Below are 23137 nucleotides of genomic sequence, written 5' to 3' on the forward strand. Positions count from 1 at the left end.
GAAGAGCTGACTCATCGGAAAAGACTCTGATGCTGGGAGGGATTGGGGGCAGGAGGAAAAGGGGACGACAGAGGACGAGATGGCTGGATGGCATCACTGACTCGATGGACGTGAGTCTGAGTGAACTCCGGGAGTTGGTGATGGACAGGGAAGCCTGGTGTGCTGTGATTCATGGGGTCGCAAAGAGTTGGACATGACTGAGCAACTGAACTGAAGTGAACTGAACTGAATATGAGAGAAATTGGGATATACATTTTCTGAAAGCTCAACACAGTTTTCCAAGTTGGTGTCACTCTTCCCTTTGGAGAAAGAACAATCACAAAAAACCACTCTATTAAACAACTCTCAGGTAAAAGGGGAAATATAAATGAAAACTACAGAGTATCTAGAAAACAATGACTATTGAAATTTCATATTCATATTAGAATGTAAGGGATTCAGTTAAAGCCGTACTCAGAGGAAATTTGTAACTCTAAAATTCTTATATAATTCAAAAAGAAAGAATAAAAATAATTAAGAATGAGGCTTAAAAAACTAGGAGAAAAAAAACTCAATAAAACAAATGGAAAGTAAGCTGAGAAGAAAATAAAACTAAAAGCATAAAGGAATTACATTAGAAAAAAGAAAAACATAACTAGTAACCAATAAATAGGCTGCTTCTTTGGAGAAAAATCAATAAACTTACAAAGTAATAAAAAGAAACAGAAAAATGGTGACCTACAGAAGTGGGATAAACAGCGTAGAAGAAATGACAGCATTTTCTGAATACACTGTTGAATATTTTTTACTTCTGACTTATATAAATGTATTACCTGTTAAAATATATTTAAAACAACTAACAGCAAAACAAAATCTGCTCAGACTCTAGTATGAATAAGAAATTACCTTCTGTGTTATTTATATAATCTGGTTGGTTCTTACACTGAAGTATTTTCAAAAAAGCATTAAAATTTTCTGTACTGTATAGAAAATCTAGTCTTTTCTATAATACTGAGGTCATTTTCCTTCTGGAGGCACTGAATTAATATCACCTACTTCATCCTGTGTGCTCAGTCATGTCCAACTCTTTGCAATCCCATGGACTGTAGCCTGCCAGGCTCCTCTGTCCATGGAATTTTCCAGGCAAGAATACTGGAGTGGGTTGCCATTTCCTTCAAAGGGGATTATAAACATGGGATTATATACACAACATATGTAAAGTTCCCAGTGTGGTGTCTGAGACATAACAGGCTTTGGTTAATGGTTGCTTAGGGTTACACTGTCTAAATAGTCCTATACTCTCATATTTTATATGGTGAAATTGATACTCAGAAATGGAGACAAAAATATTGTTTAAAAACCAGAAGAATAGAAAGTTAAATCAGTTACTTTTATCTTTTTTTTTGGATACCACAAGAAGTTTATTTACTATTAGTGTTCTGAGTCAGCAATAAGTTTCAGCAAAATATTTTCAAATATTAAACTATTTTAGTAACACTGTCATATGTTAAAATCCCAATGAAGAGATGAACCCATGTACATCAAAATTAAGGTCCAATTATGTCTATTATGGCTTTCAGTATACTATATTATTGATACCTGTTTAACGTCTGGCTTTCCCACTAGCCTGCAGGCTCTGTAAGGATGTGAGAATATGTTTTTATTGTAACTACAGGGCATAGTACAAAATAGATGCTCACTATATATTTGATAACAGAAGCACTAAACTAACATGTTAACTGAAATACTGCATGTAAAAGTGCTTAGTATGGTGATAAGCATGTAGTAGGTGCTCAGCAAATGCTAAAAGAATCTGAATATCATGGCTTCTATTTCTAGGAACCAAGAACTGAACACCCTGAGTTTCCTTCCTTTGAGGTTGACTTCCTCCAGCATCAACTTTCTACATGTTGTCCATTAAGTTTCTACATGTGTCCTACAAGGGCCAGCTAACCAAGAGTTATTTAAAGGGTAAACTACCTCTATGGATTAGTTATTTTCTAAATATTAAGTTATTTTCTAAACTATTTTTCCTGATTATAAATGTAATATACATTTACTGTAAAAACTAGAGTAAGTGATAAGAAAGCATTACTAATTAATTCTAGATTCACCACCAAGAGAGAGCCACCAGTGGCATTAAGTATATTCATAGTGTTGTGTTGCCATCACCACTATCTGTTTCTAAAACTTTTCATCACTTCAGAATCTCTTCATTAATTTTCATTTAAATACACATTTTAAACTTTAAAAAACAAAATTTGAAACAGTGTTATACACAGCTGATACACGGTATCTTTTGTTAAAAGTTGTATTTTGTCATTGTTTTAAAGTTTTTATTGAAATATAACATACATGAAAAAGTGTACATATATTAAATATACAACTTGATAAATTTTCAGTAAGTGAACATTTCTGTATAACTAGCACCCTGATTAAAGTTCTCAGAATCCTTTTGTCCCCTTCTTGAGAATTACCTTCCTTAAAGTTAATCACTATCCTGACTTTTAACACTGCAGTTTAAAAAACTTTAGTCTACTAAATGTAATGTACGGTTAGAAAACAGGCTTTTGGTATGACAACCAGAGGTTCAAATCCTGGCCAATAGGCATATGACAGTCTTTATGAACTTCAGTTACCCTATTTAACAGGACCAATAATATCTTCCACATAAGGGTGCTTGTATAAAATGCAGTCACATTTATAAAACACTTAGCAAGTGCTGACACATGGTCAACACTCAAATTAGTCAGATGTGCCCAGCACTGAAGTTCATGCCATAACACTGTGCACACAGATGACAGAGCACAACAACAACTGTTGGTGTTGTTACCATTATCCCTTTGCATCTACTTTAAATCAGAACTTATGTGATATTTCCTGGTTTCTCTTCCTGTTTCTCTTTTAATCCACCTGTCTGCCTGCTTTCTATTTTGACATTTCCCTGCACAGTATAACAACAGATGCTACATTATTATCTGAACTCAACCAATTATACTATAGACAAATAAACAACAGTAGCTCATTACCCCGTTCATTGTGCACACAATGTCTGCTCCTCAATGCACCCAGTCTCCAGGGCTTTTACCCAGAATGAAAACAGACCTCAGATATCTATTCCTCACCAGTGATCCAATGTGGAAAACAATGGAGAGATACTAGGTAAGTCAGCAACCTTGGGATCTGAATACCCAAGTTTTACTGGCAAAAAAAGAACAAAAATACATCAGTAGCTCAGTTTCAAACTGGCTAAAAGCAAAGGCCTTGTGTAAGTAAATACTGTGGCAAAACAAATGACATAAAGGACAGCTACACTTGAATAGCAGTCATAGTAACACTATTGTTAAACTTCGGTTTGCTCAACAAATACAGTTTTTCATTTGCATTATTTTAGGTTTGTAACAAAACGAGGAAACCTAGTGTAAGTTGGAAATACAAACTGGTCTTGGGCTTTTTGTTTCACTAAAGTCAAATGAATATTCAAAGCATTCACATCTGAGGGATGAGAAATGAGGACTTTTTGAAGTGAAATTAAGCAGTAAAGACAGATATCCAAAAAAGATTGTCTCTATACAATTATGTTTTTTAAACAGAAAGTGTAAGGTACACCTACACCAACTTTTCATACGAATAATCCAAGACTGGTCTAACTTATACCCACACACACATACATAAATACATGCACACTCTCTTCTAGTCAGTTATGAGTACACGCTAAATAACAATTTATAGCTGGCTGAAGCAGAGTGTGAAATAGGCTAAAGCTAACATTAATTAATTCCATGAACTCTTAAAATGAGCACCTATGTGTCACCTCCCATCTAGATGATGGGAAAATAAGAGGGAACGAAACAGATAAAATATTCTGCTTCCATGAGGCCAACATTTTAATAGGGTGGGAGAAAAATAAATATACACACAAGAAAATATACAGTTTGTCACATAATGATGAGTACTGTGGAGAAAAGAGCAGGAAGTATTGGTAAAGGAAGGTACTGCTGCTGCTGCTAAGTCACTTCAGTCATGTCCGACATGTGCGACCCCATAGATGGCAGCCCACCAGGCTCCCCCGTCCCTGGGATTCTCCAGGCAAGAACAATGGAGTGGATTGCCATTTCCTTCTCCAATGCATGAAAGTGAAAAGTGAAAGGGAAGTCGCTCAGTAGTGTCCAACTCTTAGCGACCCCATGGACTGCAGCCTACCAGGCTCCTCCATCCACGGGATTTTCCAGGTGAGGGTATGGGAGTGGGCTGTCATTAAGGGGAACATTAAATACCATAAACCTCGGTACAAATATAAATACAAATACCATAGGCCTCAGTGAGTAGAGGCCTAAAGGAAAGAAGGAGTCATATTTATATCTAAAAGAAGTATTATAGGCAGAAGTCACAATAAATGCAAAGCCAGAATGATCAGGTGGAAAGGGGTAGGAGTTGGAGTCATAGAGGAAGTAAAGGAGAAGAGTGATTAGATCGTTTGTCTTGAGTAGCCCACTTAAATGATTTTTTTCCCATTTAAAAATTTAGGTATAATTTATATATAGTAGCTCAGCTGGTAAAGAATCCACCTGCAATGCAGGAAAACCTGGTTTGATTTCTGGGTCAGGAAGATCCACTGGAGAATGGATAGGCTACCCACTCCAGTATTCTTGGGCTTCCCTTGTGGCTCAACTGTTAAAGAATCCTCCTGCAATGCAGGAGACCTGGGTTCAATTCCTGGGTTGGGAAGATCCCCTAGAGATCTTCCCAAGTGGGTAGAAAGGCTACCCACTCCAGTATTCTGGCCTGGAGAATTCCATGGACTGTATAGGCCATGGGGTTGCAAAGAGTCAGACACAACTGAGCGACTTTCATTTTCCCTTTCCTTGGAAGAAAAGCTATGACAAACCTAGACAGCATATTAAAAAGCAGAGACATTACTTTGCTGACAACAGTCCATCTAGTCAAAGCTATGGTTTTTCCAGTACTCATGCAATGACGTGAGAGTTGGACCAAAAAGAACACTGAGTGGCAAAGAACTGATGCTTTTGAACTGTGGTATTAGAGAAGAATCTTGAGAGTCCCTTGGACTGCAAGGAGATCAAACCAGTCAAACCACTTTCGCACATACACTATATAGTAAAACTCATCCTTTTAAATGCATAATTCAATGAATTTTGATAAATGCATACATTTGTTTAACCATCATCACCCATCAAGATAAAGAACAATTCTATCGTCTACCTCCCAATTCCCTTATCCCCCGGCAACCTGTTTTCTATCCCTAGTTTTGCCTTTTTCAGAATGTTATATAAATTTAGTTATAAATGTCATATAAATGGCTTCCTTCATTTAATGTAATGCATTTGAGATTTATCTATGTTGTTGAATATATCAGTAGTTCACTTCTACCTATTACTGATTGGTATTCCATTATGTAGCTATATTACAGTTTGATTACTCTTTCTCCAATTGAGGGACACTTGAGTAATTTCCAGTTTGGGGTGATTACAAACAAAGCCAATATAAACATCTGAGTACAGACTTCTGCATAAAAATACATTTCTCTGTTACTTTCATTTCATTGATATAAATACCTAGGTGTGACTGCTGGGTCATATGGTGTGTATATTATAACTTTATAAGAAAGTGCCAAATTATTTTCCAAAGTGGATGTGCTATCATTAATGATTCCCATCATTAATATATGAGCATTTCAGTTGCTCTTCATTTTTGCTACTACTTGGTATTGTCCTTTTTTTTCTAAATACTATTCTATTGATAATTAGTGTGTATCTATTGTGGTATTAATTTGCATTTCTCTAATGACTAATAATGTTGAGTATCTTCTCACATCTTTATTTGCCCTGATGTATATCTTCCTTGGTGAAGTGTCTGTTCAAATATTTGGCCCATTTTTAAACTAAGGGTTTTTTAAAAAAATTGAGTTTTGAGAGTTCATTATATATTTTGGATATTAGAAAGATGACTTTTCTATCAGTCTGTGGCTTGTCTTTTCAGTTTCTTAACGATGTCTTCTGAACACAAATTCTTAATTTTGATGAAGTCTAAATATTTGTTATTTTTTGACTTGTGCTTTTGATGTCAGAACTAAGAAATCTTTGCTTCACTCAAAACCATGAAGGTTTTCTCCTATGTTTTCTTTTAGGGCTTTAATAGTTTTAGGTTTTACATTTAGGTTTATGACCCATTTTCAGTTAATTATTGAACATGATGTAAGATATGGATTGGAAGTGTTTTTACTGTTTTGTCTTCAGTTTTGTTTTGCATATGGATATTCACTAGTTTGCAGCATCATTTGTTGAAAAGACCATCCTTTCTCCATTTTATTGTCTTGGCACTTTTTAAAAAATCAACTGACAATCCACACATGTGGATCTATTTCTGGATTCTTTGTTCTGTATCATGTATATATGGGACAATCATTTTGGCAATCCCCACACTGTCTTGATTATACTGTCTTGAAATCTAGTAGTGTAAATCCACTAACCCGTTTCTTTCACAACTGATTTTTGGCTATTCTAGTTCTACTGGCTTTTCATAAAATTTTAGAATCCATTTGTGAATGTCTAGAAAAAGAAAAAAAATCCTGCAAAGATTTTGACTGAAATCACTGTAAAGATTTTAGCTTTTATTTTGAGATATGAAGACAGGTGATGTGAAATGACATGATATGCCAATTGTTTTAAGAAGAATGTATCAAAAGACATACAGGAAAGGCAAAATGGAGGCATGGAGTCAAACTGCGAGGATACTAAAGTAATCAAGGTAACAGAAATGGTTGCTTAGGTGAGGGTGATAGCAATGGGGTTAGTGAGGAGCATGTGAGTTCCACATATATTTTGAAGGTAGAGTCAACAGGATTTGCTCATTAAATAGGGACATGAAAGAGAGAAGTTCCAAGCTTTTTGGCTCAAACAACTGGAAAGATTTTCCACTTATGATAGGGAAGACTGTGGAAGGTAAGATTGGGTGGGGAGAGTAAGATCAATTGTTCAGTTTAAGATATGTTAAATTTGTGATGCCTATTAGACATCTAAATGGAGATGATGGGCTGGCAATTATACATTCATGTCTGGAGTTCAAGGAATGGGAGGAGATGGAAATATAAATTTGGGGGCCAAATGTATAGACAGTACTTAAAATCATAATAATAAATGAGATCATCAAATAAGTGTAATAGATCTTATACAGGTATTGCTGGTCTGACCGAATCCTAGAGCCATTCTCTGCTCCTGGCAACCAATCATCAATCTAGAGGATATAAAAGCTTACTAAAATACAGCCTCACTGCTGGATAAAGTAAATCAAGGCAAATGAGATCATATTTCATAAACTAATATTCAGATATATGATTTTTGGGCTGCTTCTGGATATGAAGAACAGGCTTCAGGTAGTAGTTCGGATACCATGAAAATGAAATTTCTAGTTTAATGGTTCACAAGGCTAGTAGCAGAATACTTTAAGTGGAACCACCTAAGCAATGCTGCTGCTGCCGCTAAGTCGCTTCAGTCGTGTCCAACTCTGTGCGACCCCAGAGACAGCAGCCCACCAGGCTCCCCTGTCCCTGGGATTCTCCAGGCAAGAACACTGGAGTGGGTTGCCATTTCCTTCTCCAATGCATGAAAGTGAAAAGTGAAAGTGAAATCGCTCAGTCGTGTCCGACTCCTCTCGACCCCATGGACTGAGCCTACCACGCTCCTCCGTCCATGGGATTTTCCAGGCAAGAGTACTGGAGTAGGGTGCCATTGCCTTCTCTGACCTAAGAAATAAGTCTCTATAATTATAATAAGGTGTATTTATATATTGTCACCTTCCTTACTAAGTTGTTGCAGAGATTCAACAAGTTAATATCTGTAAAGTGCTCAGCACAGAGTTTAGGACACATTAACTGCTCAAGAATTGATGCTTTTGGACTGTGGTGTTGGAGAAGACTCTTGAGAGTCCCTTGGACTGCAAGGAGATCCAACCAGTCCATCCTAAAGGAGATCAGTCCTGGGTCTTCACTGGAAGGACTGATGTTGAAGCTGAAGCTCCAATACTTTGGCCACCTGATGCGAAGAGCTGACTCATTGGAAAAGACCCTGGTGCTGGGGAAAGATTGAGGGCAGGAGGAGAAGGGGATGACAGAGGATGAGATGGTTGGATGGCATCATCGACTCGATGGACATGGGTCTGGGTGGACTCCAGGAGTTGGTGATGGACAGGGAGGCCTGGCGTGCTGTGGTTCATGGGGTTGCAAAGAGTCGGACACGACTGAGCAATTGAACTGAACTGAACTGCTCAACAGACAGTGACATGCTGATGGCAAAATTGATTATCATTATGGTCCAGTGTAATGGTATTATCTATGTGAAAAGAAGCAACTTACCTAAGATGAAAACACAAACTATAAAAAACAGTTTTAGTTTAATAACCTGTTCATGGTGCCACCTTCATTCTTCCTGTGTAGAATAATAGATAAAAAGAATACTGGATCGGAGTTCTGGTTCTGCCTTTACTAGACAAATGCTAGGTAAGAATTTTAAAATAGGCATTTTAATCCTGCTATGATCTTATTTTCTTCATCTGTAAGATGGTAATGATTGTTATCTCCCATAATCCATTTTGTAGGATGGTTGTGAAGATTAAATCAGAGAATTGAAGAGAAGTGCCAATGTTTTTAATTCCATGTTCTTCTGTTCTCTCATTTAGTGGTCTTTAATATTGCTTAGGATTTTCTACTTGAAGAGGCATAAAGATTGAAAGGAACCAACTCTGGGTAGATAGGCAAAAACATAGTGTTAGAATTTTCTGTCTGAGGAAACCAGCAGCAAAAGGGAATAGCTTTGGGTCCATTCTTTCCTACCCATGATTCCCCAAAACCTGGCCTTTCAGCACTTAGCTCTAGTGATTGAGACTGTGTTCCAAATTTGCCCATTTACAGTTCTGAGGAAGTCCTATGCTTTTCTCCCTTTTTTCCAGCCCATACCTTTTGCCATTCATCCAGTCACCTATCTATTCAATCCATCCAAAATACTCTTCTACTTCATCTTTAACCACCAATGTATTATCAGTCCTCCAAAGCTTCCTTCCTCTGTTAAGTCTTCTCGTTGCCTTCCTAGTCAGAGGTCATCTTCCTCCAAACCTGCTATTCTAATGGTTTTTACAATGTGTATTATGTTTTCCTATAGTTATTTGGTATTCCTCTACCCCCCTGTACTAAACAGTGAGTTCCTTGAGGGTACAGGCTGTCTCACACTTGCTAGATAGTACCCACAGTACCAGACTCATTGATCTGTACACACAAAAATATTAACAAATATTTGCTGAATATTGACTGATTAAAGTCTTGGGAGTCAACAATCTTAGTTGAAACCTTCCCTACTTACTCCAAACTCAGTGACAAAAAACAATATTCAGGAAAGATTTCTTAAAGGATATGTAGTTCATACATTTCTTTAAAAATAAATTTTAAAAAAATTTTTTGGCTGCGCTAGGCCTTTGTTGCTCACAGGCTTTCTTTAGCTGTGGCACATGGGGGCTAGTTTCTAGTTGCAGTGCACAGGCTTCTTACTGTAGTGGCTTCTCTTGTTGCAGAGCATGGGCTCTAAGTCACGCAGGCTTCAGTAGTTGTGGCTCCTGGGCTCAAGAGCACAGGCTCAACAGTTGTGGCACATGGGCTTAGCTGCTCTGCGGCATGGGGGAATCTTCCCAGATCAGGGATTGAACCCATGTCTCCTGAATAGGCAGGCAGTTTCTTTACCACTGAGCCACCAGGGAAGCCCCATACATTTCTTTAATTATGATAAAATCCATTCTTTAAACTGAACTATCAGAAAAATGTATTGTTTGAGCCTTTACAGAGATGCTTTCATTAAATTGTGCTCTGGTCTTATGACTTTAAAGTTGAAAGTTGTAAGAAGCTGTTATACATGACTTGCTATTGCTATTACAGCTACTGGATATACTTGAGAACAGTATTCACCATACTGCATACTTTCCTCTCGAACAGGAACCATATGGAACATTGCTCTATGGTCTTTGTGCTTGAAAAATCTAGGCACCTTCTGAGGGACTGTAACATCAGCTTTTATCTGATATTATAGACAGAGTAACACCTGTAAACAATCATATTTTCCTTTAGCCCAAGAGAAGCAAATAACAAATTCTGTGGCAAATGTACAGAACTCAGTCATATGCATTTGGTGTCTCTGCTGGATTATCTGTTGTCAACATATTAATCTTATCTTTGGCTTTATCTTCCTTAATTTACCTTGTCTTGATTTCTTCATCTTTTCTTTTGCTTTTAATCCATTTGAATCAAATTGCATGTATTTATGTCAGTTATTTGAAATTCATTTTGGAAAGAGTAAGTAGATATATAAATTAGGAAGACAGCACAAATTTTTCTTGTCATTTCTTTTTTTTTCCCCTTCAGAATAGTCTTACAGACTTTCACCTTATCATGGCCAAGGACCAGATCAAATGCATTCCTAGATTTTACTGATTTTACTTCAGGACTTACCATAGCAAAATAAAGCCAATTCTGAAGGAATTTTCCTGTAACCAAGGTGATCTAACTATTCAGTACTTCATTTTTCTAAAGAATGTTGTAATACTTAGAGATAATGAAAATAATAAAACCATTCTTGTTTCTCTACAATTACATAGCTTAGGTTTTCTGGTTAGAAAGGGATGCAGTGTTACTGTGAAAAGTCAGGTGACTCGGTTTCTAGTCCAGATTATGTGTCCAACCAGTTTAGTGACCATAAGCAAACTGGATAATCTCCCTGGGTCTCCGTTTTTTCAGAGGTTTCAAAATACCAGCTTTTCCCAAAGAGACATTTATTATACACTTGTGTGCTGAAATATGTTAACTGGTGCTCCATGAAAAAATAGGAACTGAGTCTGGATAGCACTGAGTTAAATTGAGATAGGTGCTCGTGCTCAGTTGTGTCTATGACTCTTTGCAACTCCATGGACTGTAGCCCATCAGGCTCTTCTGTCCACAGGATTTTCCTGGCAAGAATACTGGAGTGGGTTGCTATTTCCTCCTCCACGGGTTATCTTCCTGATCCAGGGATCGAATCCGTGTTTCCTGAGTCTCCTGCGCTGGAGGCAGATACTTTATCCCTGAGCCACCAGGGAAGTCCAAACTAAGATAAGCAGAAGATAAAGAGTTTCTCAGTGGTGGGATTTATAAAAGCCATTAATGCAGCTCTCTGAGGGAAAGGATAGTTCAGCATTACCTGAAGTTGTTTTTGGGAGTACACCAAAGGACAAGTTCAAGTAATGACTAACTGCAAAGTATGACTTATCCTTTCTCCCCCTGCGTCCTGTCCTTACACATGTTTATAGCTGGTACACACTTCCACTGAAGTATGCTAAAGGATATTTATGGGGTTTTCTATGAGAGGACAAGCTTTACCAACATTGGAAAGAGAGAAAATTTTAGCGAAGGGTAAATAAGGTAAATCATCAGAAGAAAGTACATATGCTACCAAGCTCAAGATCCCTTGGAGATGGGAAAAGCTACCCACTCTAGTATTCTGGCCTAGAGAATTCCATAGTCCATGGGGTTGCAAAGAGTCGGACATGACTGAGTGACTCACTTCCACTTTCTAGGTCTAAAACAGGCAGTTAATTGTGTACACTTGGCATCTAGCAAATATATGTTGAAAATATACTATTAGAGAGAAAGCAAGCACATTTGTGAAAGAGCATAAAAGTAAAAGTTCTAATATTTTAAAACTATATTTCTTGGGACTTCCCTTGTAGTCCAGTGGCTAAGACTCCATATTTTCAACGCAGGGGTGTGCTTAGTCACTCAGTTGTGTCTGACACGACTCCACGGACTGTTGCCTGCCAGGCTCCTTTGTCCATGGAATTTTCCAGGCAAGAATACTGGAGTGGGCTGCCATTTCCTACTCCAGGGCATTTTCTGGACCCAGGGTTTGAACCCAGGTCTCCCACCTGGCAGGCAGATTCTTTACCAGTGTGCCACCTGTGAAGCCCTCAATGCAGGGGGCTTGGGTTCAATCCCTGGTAAGGAAACTAGATCCTGCATGCCACAACTAAAGATGCTGGAATTAAGACCCTTTGCAGCCAAATAAACAAATACTTTTTAAAAACACTGTATTTCTTGAAATAGCCTAAAAGTATAGTGACAAATCTCTTATCCAAACTTTTATGAAACTCTACACACATGATTCCTATGGTCATACACAATGAAAAATGGCCTTGTACTGGAATGGAGTAAGCAAAAGAGCATGAGCTTGGTACACAGTCATAAAGACCTAAGTGAGAATCTCAGCTGTTCCCATTTCTATGTGTGACTTCTCAATGAGCTTCAGTTTTCTCACATGTGAAGAGAAATCTCTAACCTTATAGCTTGTTTTAATGGTCAATAAGTAAACACAGGTAAAGCAGCTGGCAGAGTACTTGACACAGAAGATGTTCAACAAAGTTATTTCTGCCTTCCATTATTGAGAGTCTTCAGCATGTACAAAGACTAGAGTTTGTCAGGTATAGTATCTTGCACATATGTGATAGGCACTCAATAAGTGTTTGAACATGAATAAACTCTGATTTCCAAACGGTGAAATCTTACGCATTTCTCAAGACCTACCTCAAATATCACCTCTTCTATAGTGTTGTCTGATTTCAAAAGCTGTGAAAGATTTTTACTTTGCCCCTAAACTCATAAGTATTTTGCTTTTATTTCTCTCATGTTATTTAGCACCTTTTTCCCTGATCTGCTGTTAATTGTAGACATGTTGCAACTTCCCTACAACATGTAATCTCTTCTTGCAGGCAGAAAATGTCTTTCTAGCCTTTGTTTCTCTTTCAGTGCTAAGCATAATTCTTATTCAAAAATCATTTGTTGATGCTGGAGAGGGTGTAGAGACAAGGGAACCCTCCTACACTGTTTGTGGAAATGTAAATTGGTGTATTCACTATGGAGAACAATATGGAGGTTTCTTTAAAAACTAAAAGGAGAGCTACCACATGATCCAGCAATCCTACCCCTGGGCATATATCCAGAAAGGATTAAAAGCTCTAGTTTGAAAAGATACATACACCTCAGTGTGTTTACACTGAGGTATAAACAGCAGCCCTGTTTACAAAAGCCAAGACATGGAAGCAACCTAAGTGTCCATCAACAGATCAATGGATAAAGAAGATGTGGTACCTATACAGGATGGAATATTACTCAGCCATAAAAAAGAATGAACTATTGCCATATGTGGCAACATGGATGGACCAAGAGATTACCATACTCTTGTGAAGTAAGTCAGACTAAGAAAGACCAATATTATGGTTATCAAAAAGGAAAGAAGGGGAAAGGGATAAAATAGGAGTGTGGGATTAACACACTACTATATAAAAAATAAACAAAAATAATTTATTGTATATCATAGGGAACTATATTCAAAACCTTGTAATTATCTATAATGGAACAGAATTTGAAAAAAAAATGTGTGTGTGTGTATCTGAATCATTTCTCTGTACACCTGAAACTAACACTATGTTGTAAAATCAACTATATATCAATTTTTAAAAATCTGCTGAATAAGTTATGAGGCAGCATCCTCTGACAAAGAATGAAGACTAATGGAGTTTTCCTCAGCCCAAGTTAGGGCCCTCCAGGCTTTTCCATCACTTGCTTCCTCTTTTGATAAATGAATTTGGCCATTAATTTCATGTCTAGCAAAAAGTTCTAAAAGTCCTTTTCTGCGAGCCATCCAAGGAAGTCATTTGATACCACTTCCTTTTTTTTCCCATTGCACTTCAGATAAATCACTAGAATACCTTTTACAAATATTATGTAATTTTATTTTTATAAGACTATGAATTCCTGGAAGGGAGGACCCATAGCCCTGTTCCTAAAGATTTCAGACATGTACTAAGTAGGCAAAAAATATTTGCAAAATGAGTGAATGAAAAATTCTCTACGTTATCATAGACATGACATGAACTCAAGGGGGAAAAAAAACATCAGCTAAGCTAAATGGATTTCTCATAATTAGGGGCCCAGTGCAAGATGTTGTAGGAGTAATTCTCTTTCTCTGGGTGGGTATAGTGAAGTCTGGGAAAAGGGGAGAAAACACAGTCTTTGTGGGGTGAGACAATATTTAGGAGGGATGGGAATATCTGTCAGGCAGGAAAGGGGAGAGGAATTGAGAAGAATAGAAAACCATGAATCTAGTACAAGGTCAAGCTTTCTAAGAGTTCAAAAACATAACAGATCAGGAATGATTCTTCTTAAAAAAAGGTTAGTTTTCCATACTAAAATGAGTCTGGGAAAAGTGGAAAGAATTAAGTTATAAGACATATTAACATCCTTAGTAGCAAATGCAATGGAAATAGACGTAGCATTTTAATAACTTTTCTAAAAATTATGCCCTACCTCACGTTCTTCTTCTTGTTCTTTTCGAATCTGTTCCAAACGAAACTGTTCTGCCATCTCTCTCTCATGAGCTTCCCTCTGTTGATAAAAAAGAATGGAATTCAACACTCAATAAACACTGGTCTACTTAAAAAAAGAAAAAATCCATTCTCAGCATGGCCCAGAGGTACACTATAGTAATGAAAATGTTTCTCTCTGGAACAAAGATGGAAATTAAAGCAACAACAAAGCATAGGTCTTGGATCATGTTTAGGTTCGTATTAAACTTGTGTTTAGGTGCTCTGGGTATTGCAGCATTCAAGATCCTTTAGAGCCTTTCTCTGGTCATCCTTTCTGGTCTTTTCTGCTACCTCAGTTCAGTTCAGTTCAGTCAGTCGGTCATGTCAGACTCTTTGCCACCCCACGGACTGCAGCATGCCGGGCTTCCCTGTCCATCACCAAGTCCTGGAGCTTGCTCAAACTCATGTCCATCAAATTGGTGATGCCATCCAATCATCTCATCCTCTGTCATCCCCTTCTCCTCCTGCCTTCAATCTTCCCCAGCATCAGGGTCTTTTCTAATGAGTCAGTTCTTTGCATCAGGTGGCCAAAGTATTGGAACTTCAGCATCAGTTCTTCCAATGAATATTTAGCACTGATTTCCTTTAGGATTGACTGGTTTGATCTCCTTGCAATCCAAAGGACTCTCAACATTCTTCTCCAGCACCACAGTTCAAAAGTATCAGTTCTTCAGCACTCAGCTTTCCTTATGGTCCAACTCTCACATCCAGACATGACTACTGGAAAAACCATAGCTTTGACTAGACGGATCTCTGTTGGCAGAGTAATGTCTCTGTTTTTTAATACGCTGTCTAGGTTTGTCACAGCTTTTCTTCCAAGGAGCACATGTCTTTTCATTTCATGGCTACAGTCACCAACCTCTCCTGTACCCAAATATCAAGCCAGCCTCTGTCATGAACCCCTGCTTTCTGCCCTTCCTGCTAGCATATATTACTTCCTCTCTTATCTCTCTTTCTCTATCTGGTTGGAATAAACAGCCTCTTCTATGAAACCCTTCCAAGTACATTCCCACTTCTTGGCTGTCCATAAAAGCTTTCCACTGGAAATTCTGTTCATTGAACTCTTACAGAACTCAGGGCTTCCCTTATGACATTTACGATCCTTGCCCAAGTGTTCCAGCTATCTGTGCTCTTAACTTAATCTACTCTCCACCACAGTGAGCCTTCTTTCGAGGGTAAGAAACTGTGGCTTATTCATTTTCCTCTTGTGGAAGTGTGTGCTCAAAAGCACTAAATAAGCCAGTGGTTCTCAACCCTGACTGCACATTAAAATCACCTGAAGAGTTTTTAAAACATTGCTAAATTTCACCATAGGCTGATTAAAGAACAAATGAAGTAAATACTAGGCCCATTTGTATCTTCATTTCTCATGATTCTTGAAAAAGCTATATCTTGTCAAAATGGACCATGCTTTAAGAACCAGAGGCAGAATTATATTCTTTCTGTTAACTGAATCCAGCTTTCTCCAAGGCAAAGCCACCTCTCATGGATCAAGATGATTAAAGGACTGGCACTTAAATAATCAAAGACTATTTAGGACTGATGTCTTTATCCCAGAAGTCCCTTGACCAAACCTACCTTTGCTCTGTCAGCCTCAAGTGAAAGGCGATAGGCCTCATCTTGTTCTCTCTTCACATTTTCTCTGGCTTCTCGTTCATCCTTATTAAGAAAGGAAGATATTCAATGCATTTTACCACATTACTGTTTTTTAAAGAAAAAAACAATAATCCCCTTGTCTTATCCCTGTATAAATTTATTATAATTAACAAGGCACTTATAAAGTATACAGCATAAACAAGTAATACGGTGCACAGCACAGTATACAGTGAAAATAAAAAGTTTGAAGCTGAGTGCCACCACTTACAAATTGTGTGACCTTGGGTAAGTTATTTAGGTTCTCTAGGTCTTAGTTTCCTCAACTATAAAAAAGAAACATTTGTCTCATAGGGTTGTTGTGAGAATTCAATACCATATTATATAAACTATTAATATCTAGAAAAGTACTTGACATTTAGTTCATTTTCAGTGATTAGTTCCTTTCTCTTTTTCTCCTGATTTTTCTAAGATAAACTTGGAGACTGTCAGAACTGGGCCTAAGGGTTGGGGGACAGAAAAAGACTAGGAAGTAATCCCCTGGTCAGCATAGAAAGAGGCTGAAGTGTCACCGCTAAAGCTTGGTTGTGCTGTGCTGTGCTTAGTCGCTCAGTCATGTACGACTCTTTGTGATCCCCTGAACTGCAGCCTATCAGGCTTCTCTGTCCATGGAATTCTCCAGGCAAGAATACTGGAGTGGGTTGCCATGCCCTCCTCCAGGGATCTTCCTGACCCAGGGATCAAACCCAGCTCTTCTGCATTGCAGGTGGATTCTTTACCATCTGAGCCATCAGAGAAAGTATTTCCCCATAACATTCACACTCATGAAGTGTACATAATGTAGAAGTTATTTGAGTTGAAGATCTTTTAGAATATTTTTAATGTCAGAAGTGATTATGCCATCTGCCTACATTTAAACTGTGATGTTATATGAAATTAAGTTAATTCAACTACCAGAATTTATTTGTTAAATTCTGGAGTATAGCCAATATATCAAGGTGCTGTGCTGTGCTTATTCGCTCAGTCGTGTCCAACTCTTTGTGACCTCATGAACTGCAGTCCACCAGGCTCCCCTGTCCTTAGGGATTCTCCAGGCAAGAATACTGGAGTGGGTTGCCATGCCCTCCTCCAGGGGATCTTCCCAACCCAGGTATCAAACCCAGGTCTCCTGCATTGCAGGTAGATTCTTCACCGACTGAGCCAGCAGGGACATATTTATCAATACGTGTACTTAAATTTAATAAATACCCACATTGGTTGACATTAGAGTAGAGCTTCCTTTTATGGTTATTTTGCAGGATAGGTTGAATCATATAAAGTCATCAATATTTGCTGGCTTTTGACCCATAAAAATGGATATTTGGTACGGTTTAACTTAATTATTTCTTTTTGTCTCCTTGATTCAATATATGTTTACTCAGGCTGAGTATATGCTCAGCACTGTCTTAGGTGCACCCTGTGATATCTACTCAAGGTTGGCCTTCTCCCTGAAGTCTCATACTCCTTTTGGTTTCAATGATCCCATTAACTCTACAATCTCTGGTATAAATAGTAACATTTCATTGATTCCTAGTCTTTCAAATAAAAAATTATAAAGAATTAGATGCTGCCGTCCTGAAGTTAATTGCTATACTATCTATGATGAAGTATGCCAGGGAAATTTAATGTTACAATAAAATATCAGGAACAATGTTTAACCTGAGAGTCACTTAGATTGCAAAGTAATCAGGATAATTTACAAGCCATGTAATATTATTACACATGAATAAAACTAGGTTGTAAAAACTTCTACTTGGAGACTTAGTACTTAGCTATTAGTATTTTCATTTTAAAGAAATAGAAGCATATTCCTTTAAAAATATCTTCATTGATTCCAACGGGTATTTCCCACTTTGGTCTACATACTACAGTTTTACTATGACCAGGTAAAACCAGACTGATGAGACATATTTTGTATATTTCTGTTTATATTTACATTTGCCTAACTCATTACTTTGTAAGCACCTCCCTCCCCCAATATACAAGCTTGTACAGAGTGGACACTTAATAGCTCTTTTGGCCATGGCTGATCTATATTTGACGTATAATATCTTATTTTTTCACCGAGAGAGGTAATGAGAAGATTAGTAGACCTGTGTTCAAGTTCCAGCCATGCTATTAGCAAGCTGTGTATTCTTGGGTAAACAGTGTCTCCCTTTTCAGTCATTTATTAAGTTGAAGAATTGAATTTTTAAGGATTCTGTGCCTTTCTAAACAAGTCTATCTTTCCAAATTTAGATATCCCTAATATTATCAACAACCTATGGGAGTTCTCTTTTAATATTTCAAATAGGGAAATATTTAAGATGCTTAAAATTTTAACTGTAACATACTTTTGATCCCATCCGCAAATTAGTTCAGATTTCTCTTGTAACATCCTGTACTTTCCCTTTAAAAACATTTATCACAATTGTATTGTCATGTGATTGTTTATTTAATGTGAGAGTCCCCCATGACAACTGTAAGCACCATAAAGGCAGGGACCTTGTCCATATTACATACCGTTATATTACAAGTGTTTTGCACAATGCCTAACTTTTGGGAGGCATTTAACAAGCATCTGTTGAATAAATGAACTGCCTTTCCAGGCATAAAACATTTATTGTCTACTGTAAAAATTAGGGAGGAAAATGATACAGCTCATTCACAAAGCAGCTCCATCTGAGTCAATGAAATTGACTAGCTGGTTAGAAATGACCTGTTACGACACTATGTACACACCACAAAGGGATCTTCTAAAAGCTCTATGAGCACAAACACAGTCTAGGATAGAAGTATTCTAGGTGAACAGCTCTGTTTTAAAACAGACTGTTGCAGATATGAAAGGTCATTAAATACAGGGATCCATGGCATAAAATGTGGCACCTGTTGTGACAGGACTTCCTAAGCCAGCTAACTTTCTTCCTTCCCTCTCCCCTCTTCTCCCTTCTACTTCTCTGCCCTTCTTTCTTTCTTACAAATATTTTTTAAGCACCAATTTTACTTTAGGCATCACACTAGCAGTGTGAAGCAGGAATACAGAATACAGAAGCAGGACACAGTTTAATAGAGGAAGACATAGATAATTATACATGGACCACCTTTATCATTATTTTGGGTATCTACTGATTTACTGTGACAAGTTCAGTGTTCAAATTTTGCATTATTTTCCTTTTGTTTCTTAAATAACGTCACTCTTACCACCTGGAAAACATCTTGTTCCATTGGCTGTACCCCTCAAAATTCCAACAGCTTTTCATATATTTTTAGAAATACAAGAGACCAGTATACAGATAAAGAAACTGAAATCACATAAGGATAAATAATTTACACATGACCATTAAGTTAGTGGCAGAACTCAGATTCGAATCCAGATCAGCAATATTCTCCTCTCCTCTCCCCTGGTAATTCAATGTTCCTTTCCTTACTCACGATGTCCCTGAGTATCAGACAGGGAGACAGAAGGACCAGCTCAGGCATGTGGCCCAGGGTCAATTTTCCTAAATTCCATCATGGTCATAGATTCTTGCATGTTTGGTAGTTGCTTGTGATTGACTATCATCCATTTTTTCCCCCTGTCTTGTAGATTTTATACTTGCCTCTCCAACTGTCCTACTCACAGTCATTCCCAATTTGGGGCTATAGAGAATGTTGCTTAGCCTTTCCCCCCATTATTCTATGTTGCTGCTGTTGTGCAGTTGCTAAGCTGTGTCCGACTCTTTATGATCCCTTGGACCCCAGGCTCCTCTCTACATGGGGTTTTTTCAGGCAAGAATACTGGAGTGGGTTGCCATTTCCTTCTCCAGGGAATCTTCCCAGATCAGAGATTGAACCCGCATCTTTTGCACTGGCAAGGAGATTCTTTACCACTGAACCACCTGGGAAGCCCATATTATGATCAAACTTTTAGGACAATTCCAGGTACTGTGGTTAACAGTTCATGTATAAGTTTGTTTACATAACCTGTGCCTCTTGGAACTTCTGTGTCCTACAAATACTGTCCTTGCAGAGGTGCCCCTTGCTAAATCTCAGGGGATGCATCAGACAAAGTGATTAGAAATACACTGCTGCTTAGGTGGAGGTAGAACAGCTGGATGATCCGGTTTAGGAACAGGTTTCAGGTGCTGCCTGATCTATGGCTTGGACTACTTAGTATAAAAATACTTCCTGTTATAGGAAAATGAGAAGCTGGATTGCTCAGAACTAAGCAGTAACCTCTACTGGAGCCTTTCACCTGTAGCATACTTGTCACTGCTCTCATGCTGCTTTGTGCCACACTCATCTGTGTATCTGTCTCACTACTTCCTGCTGCTGCTAAGTCGCTTCAGTCGTGTCCAACTCTGTGTGACCCCATAGACGGCAGCCCACCAGGCTCCCCCGTCCCTGGGATTCTTCAGGCAGGAACACTGGAGTGGGTTGCCATTTCCTTCTCCGATGCATGAAAGTGAAAAGTGAAAGTGAAGTTGCTCAGTTGTGTCCGACTCTTCATGACCCCCTGGACTACAGCCCACCAGGCTTGTCCGTCCATGGGACTTTCAAGGCAAGAGTACTGGAGCGGGTTGCCATTGCCTTCTCTGCACTACTCCCTACTTGAGCTGTAAACTCCCTAAGGGAAAGGACTCTATATATTCTATAGCATCTAGGCTACTATCTTATACATAGCAAGCATTCGATACACATTTGGTAGATCAATGAGTGGAATTATCAGTGCTCACCAGTTTTACATCTGAAGTTCTTGAACTTCTAAGTATTCTTTAGACTAGTGATTTTTTTTACATAAGCATATTTTTTCTGAGTAGTATAATTACTTGCAAAGAAGTGCTAGAATTCAAATTCAAACCCAGTCTTTTCCTTCTGAAAGCCTAGACCTTTTTTCCACTGTGGCTCTCTGGGTTGCTCAGTAGAGTTTTATATCTCTGAAACAGTGACCACTGAATTAGATGTCTCTACAACTCATCAAAAATAATGTCCATTAGACAGTAAAGTGTCTGCTTACAATGCGGGAGAGCTGGGTTCGATCTCTGGGTCGGGAAGATCCCCTGGAGAAGGGAATGGCAACCCACTCCAGTATTCACGCCTGGAAAATCCCATGGACCAAGGAGCCTGGTGGGCTACAGTCCATGGGGTCGCAAAGAGTTGGATACGACTGAGCGACTCCACTTCACTTCACTTCAAAAACAACGAACACATTTTATGAGCTATCAAATGATTCTTAAATGAGGAAATGAACCAGACATGGAATTTAAGTGCAACTTGTTACTCCTCCTTGTTTAAAGTTAGTAATCATCAGTTAATTCTCAAGAATGAATGCAAAATTTCATATTCTCAAATTGAAGCAAGCTATAGTGATTAGGCTGGCTTCAAATAATAACCAACTGTATACACTAATACCCACATACATATATACATATGGTATTTATTTGTTTCTCTGAATGCCCAGGTCAAAATGTACCTTAGTAAGTAGGTCTTTGATAATAAGGAAATGATCCTGGTCTGTCCCTGAGGAGATATAGACCAAGATAGTGTGAAATTCTTTCAATATAAATACTTAGAAATAGTAGATAAAATATAGCAAAAATGTTAAAAAGTATTGCTTAGCATGTGAGAAAGAAAGGACAAAGGAGAATTCCTAAGTACCAGAAACAAAGAGGAAATTAAATATCAGCACTGTAAACAGTGAGGTAATATGGAACCTGACAGGTAGATTATCCATCTTGGTAACCTAGAGGCCCAGTTGGAACCAGAAGATTTTATTTTGCACCAAAGCAAGGTAGCAAGTTGGAAAAGTTATCTATGGGATAACTTTTGGTAATCTAACAAAAGTGTAACTGGAGGGTGGAAATAGGTGCAGGGAATAGGGTAAGAAAAACTATTTTAAGAAATAATGGCCAAAATTTTTTGAATTTGATAACTATAAAGCCACAGATCCAAGAATATAAATGAACATGAGACAAAATAAAAATGAAGAAAGCTACACCAAGGCACATCATAACCAAACTGCATAAAACTAATATTAAAACAAAAACTCTTAAAATCTATCAGAGAAAAGACAATATATAGAGAGAAAAAAATAAAGATGAGATCAGACTTTTCATCTAAAACAGTGCAAATGAGAAGACAGTGAAGAAACATCTTTAAAGCACTCAGAGAAAGCAACAACAAAACTTGTTAACTTAGAATTCTATACCTGGTAAAAATATCTTAAAAATTGAAGGTGAAATGAAGACTTTTTCAAATATATACAGAAGCTGAATTAACTACTATCATATGTACTACAATAAAAGTTAAAGGAAGTCCTTTAAGGAGAAGGAAAATAAGTCTAGTCAGAAATCTGGATCTACCCAAAGGAATGAGGAGAATTGAAAATGGGCATTTCATGTGTAACTTAATAGACATTGTCCCTTTACTATTTAAATCTCTATAAGGAACAACTGAGTGTATCTCAACAGCATTTGTTACAGAAATAAAAAATTCATTCTAAATTCACATGAAAACTCAGAGACTCTAAATAGTTAAAAAAAAAAAAAAAGGAAAGAAAGAAAGAAAAGAAAAAGGAGAACAATTTTGACAACTCACACTTTCAAAACTTACTACAAAGTTAAAGTAACCAAAACCATCTGGTCTAAATCAATGCAATAGAACAGAGAGCCCAGGAATAAACTCTCATATAGGGATGCCAAGACCATTCAATGGAGACAGGTGAGTTTTCTCAACAAATGGTTTGGGGAAGCTGGATTTCCATATGGGAAAGAATGAGACTGAATTACCACTTTACACCACATATAAAAACAGCAACTAAAAATGAATAAAAGATCTAAAATTAAGAAGTAAAAATTATAAAACTCTTAGAAAATAAAGGTAAAAATTTTAATTGCTTTGGATTAGGCAATGATTCCTTTAGTATGACACAAAGCTCAGGCATTAAAAAGTAAAAATAGATACGTCAGTTCAGTTCAGTTCAGTCGTTCAGTTGTTTCCGACTCTGTGACCCCATGAATTGCAGCACGCCAGGCCTCCTTGTCCATCACCAACTCCCGGAGTTTACCCAAACTCATGTCCATCGAGTTGGTGATGCCATCCAGCCATCTCATCCTCT

The 23137-nt window shown here is 37.8% G+C and overlaps 1 protein-coding gene across 2 annotated transcripts in view; it reads right to left on the reverse strand.

The window, feature by feature from the left end:
• Positions 1-23137, reverse strand: part of FAF1 (Fas (TNFRSF6) associated factor 1) — a 489357-nt gene that overhangs the window by 44004 nt on the left and 422216 nt on the right. For both annotated transcript variants that reach the window (XM_010834447.1, XM_010834446.1), the window contains exons 16-17: positions 16009-16089; positions 14372-14449 (exon numbers count right to left, since the gene is read on the reverse strand). In XM_010834447.1, the coding sequence (XP_010832749.1) occupies positions 14372-14449; positions 16009-16089 (159 nt within the window). The remainder of the gene's footprint in view (positions 1-14371; positions 14450-16008; positions 16090-23137) is intronic.

The sequence above is a fragment of the Bison bison genome, unplaced genomic scaffold (genome assembly GCF_000754665.1).
Source record: "Bison bison bison isolate TAMUID 2011002044 unplaced genomic scaffold, Bison_UMD1.0 scf7180017864033, whole genome shotgun sequence".
NCBI classification, from domain to species: Eukaryota; Metazoa; Chordata; class Mammalia; order Artiodactyla; family Bovidae; genus Bison; species Bison bison.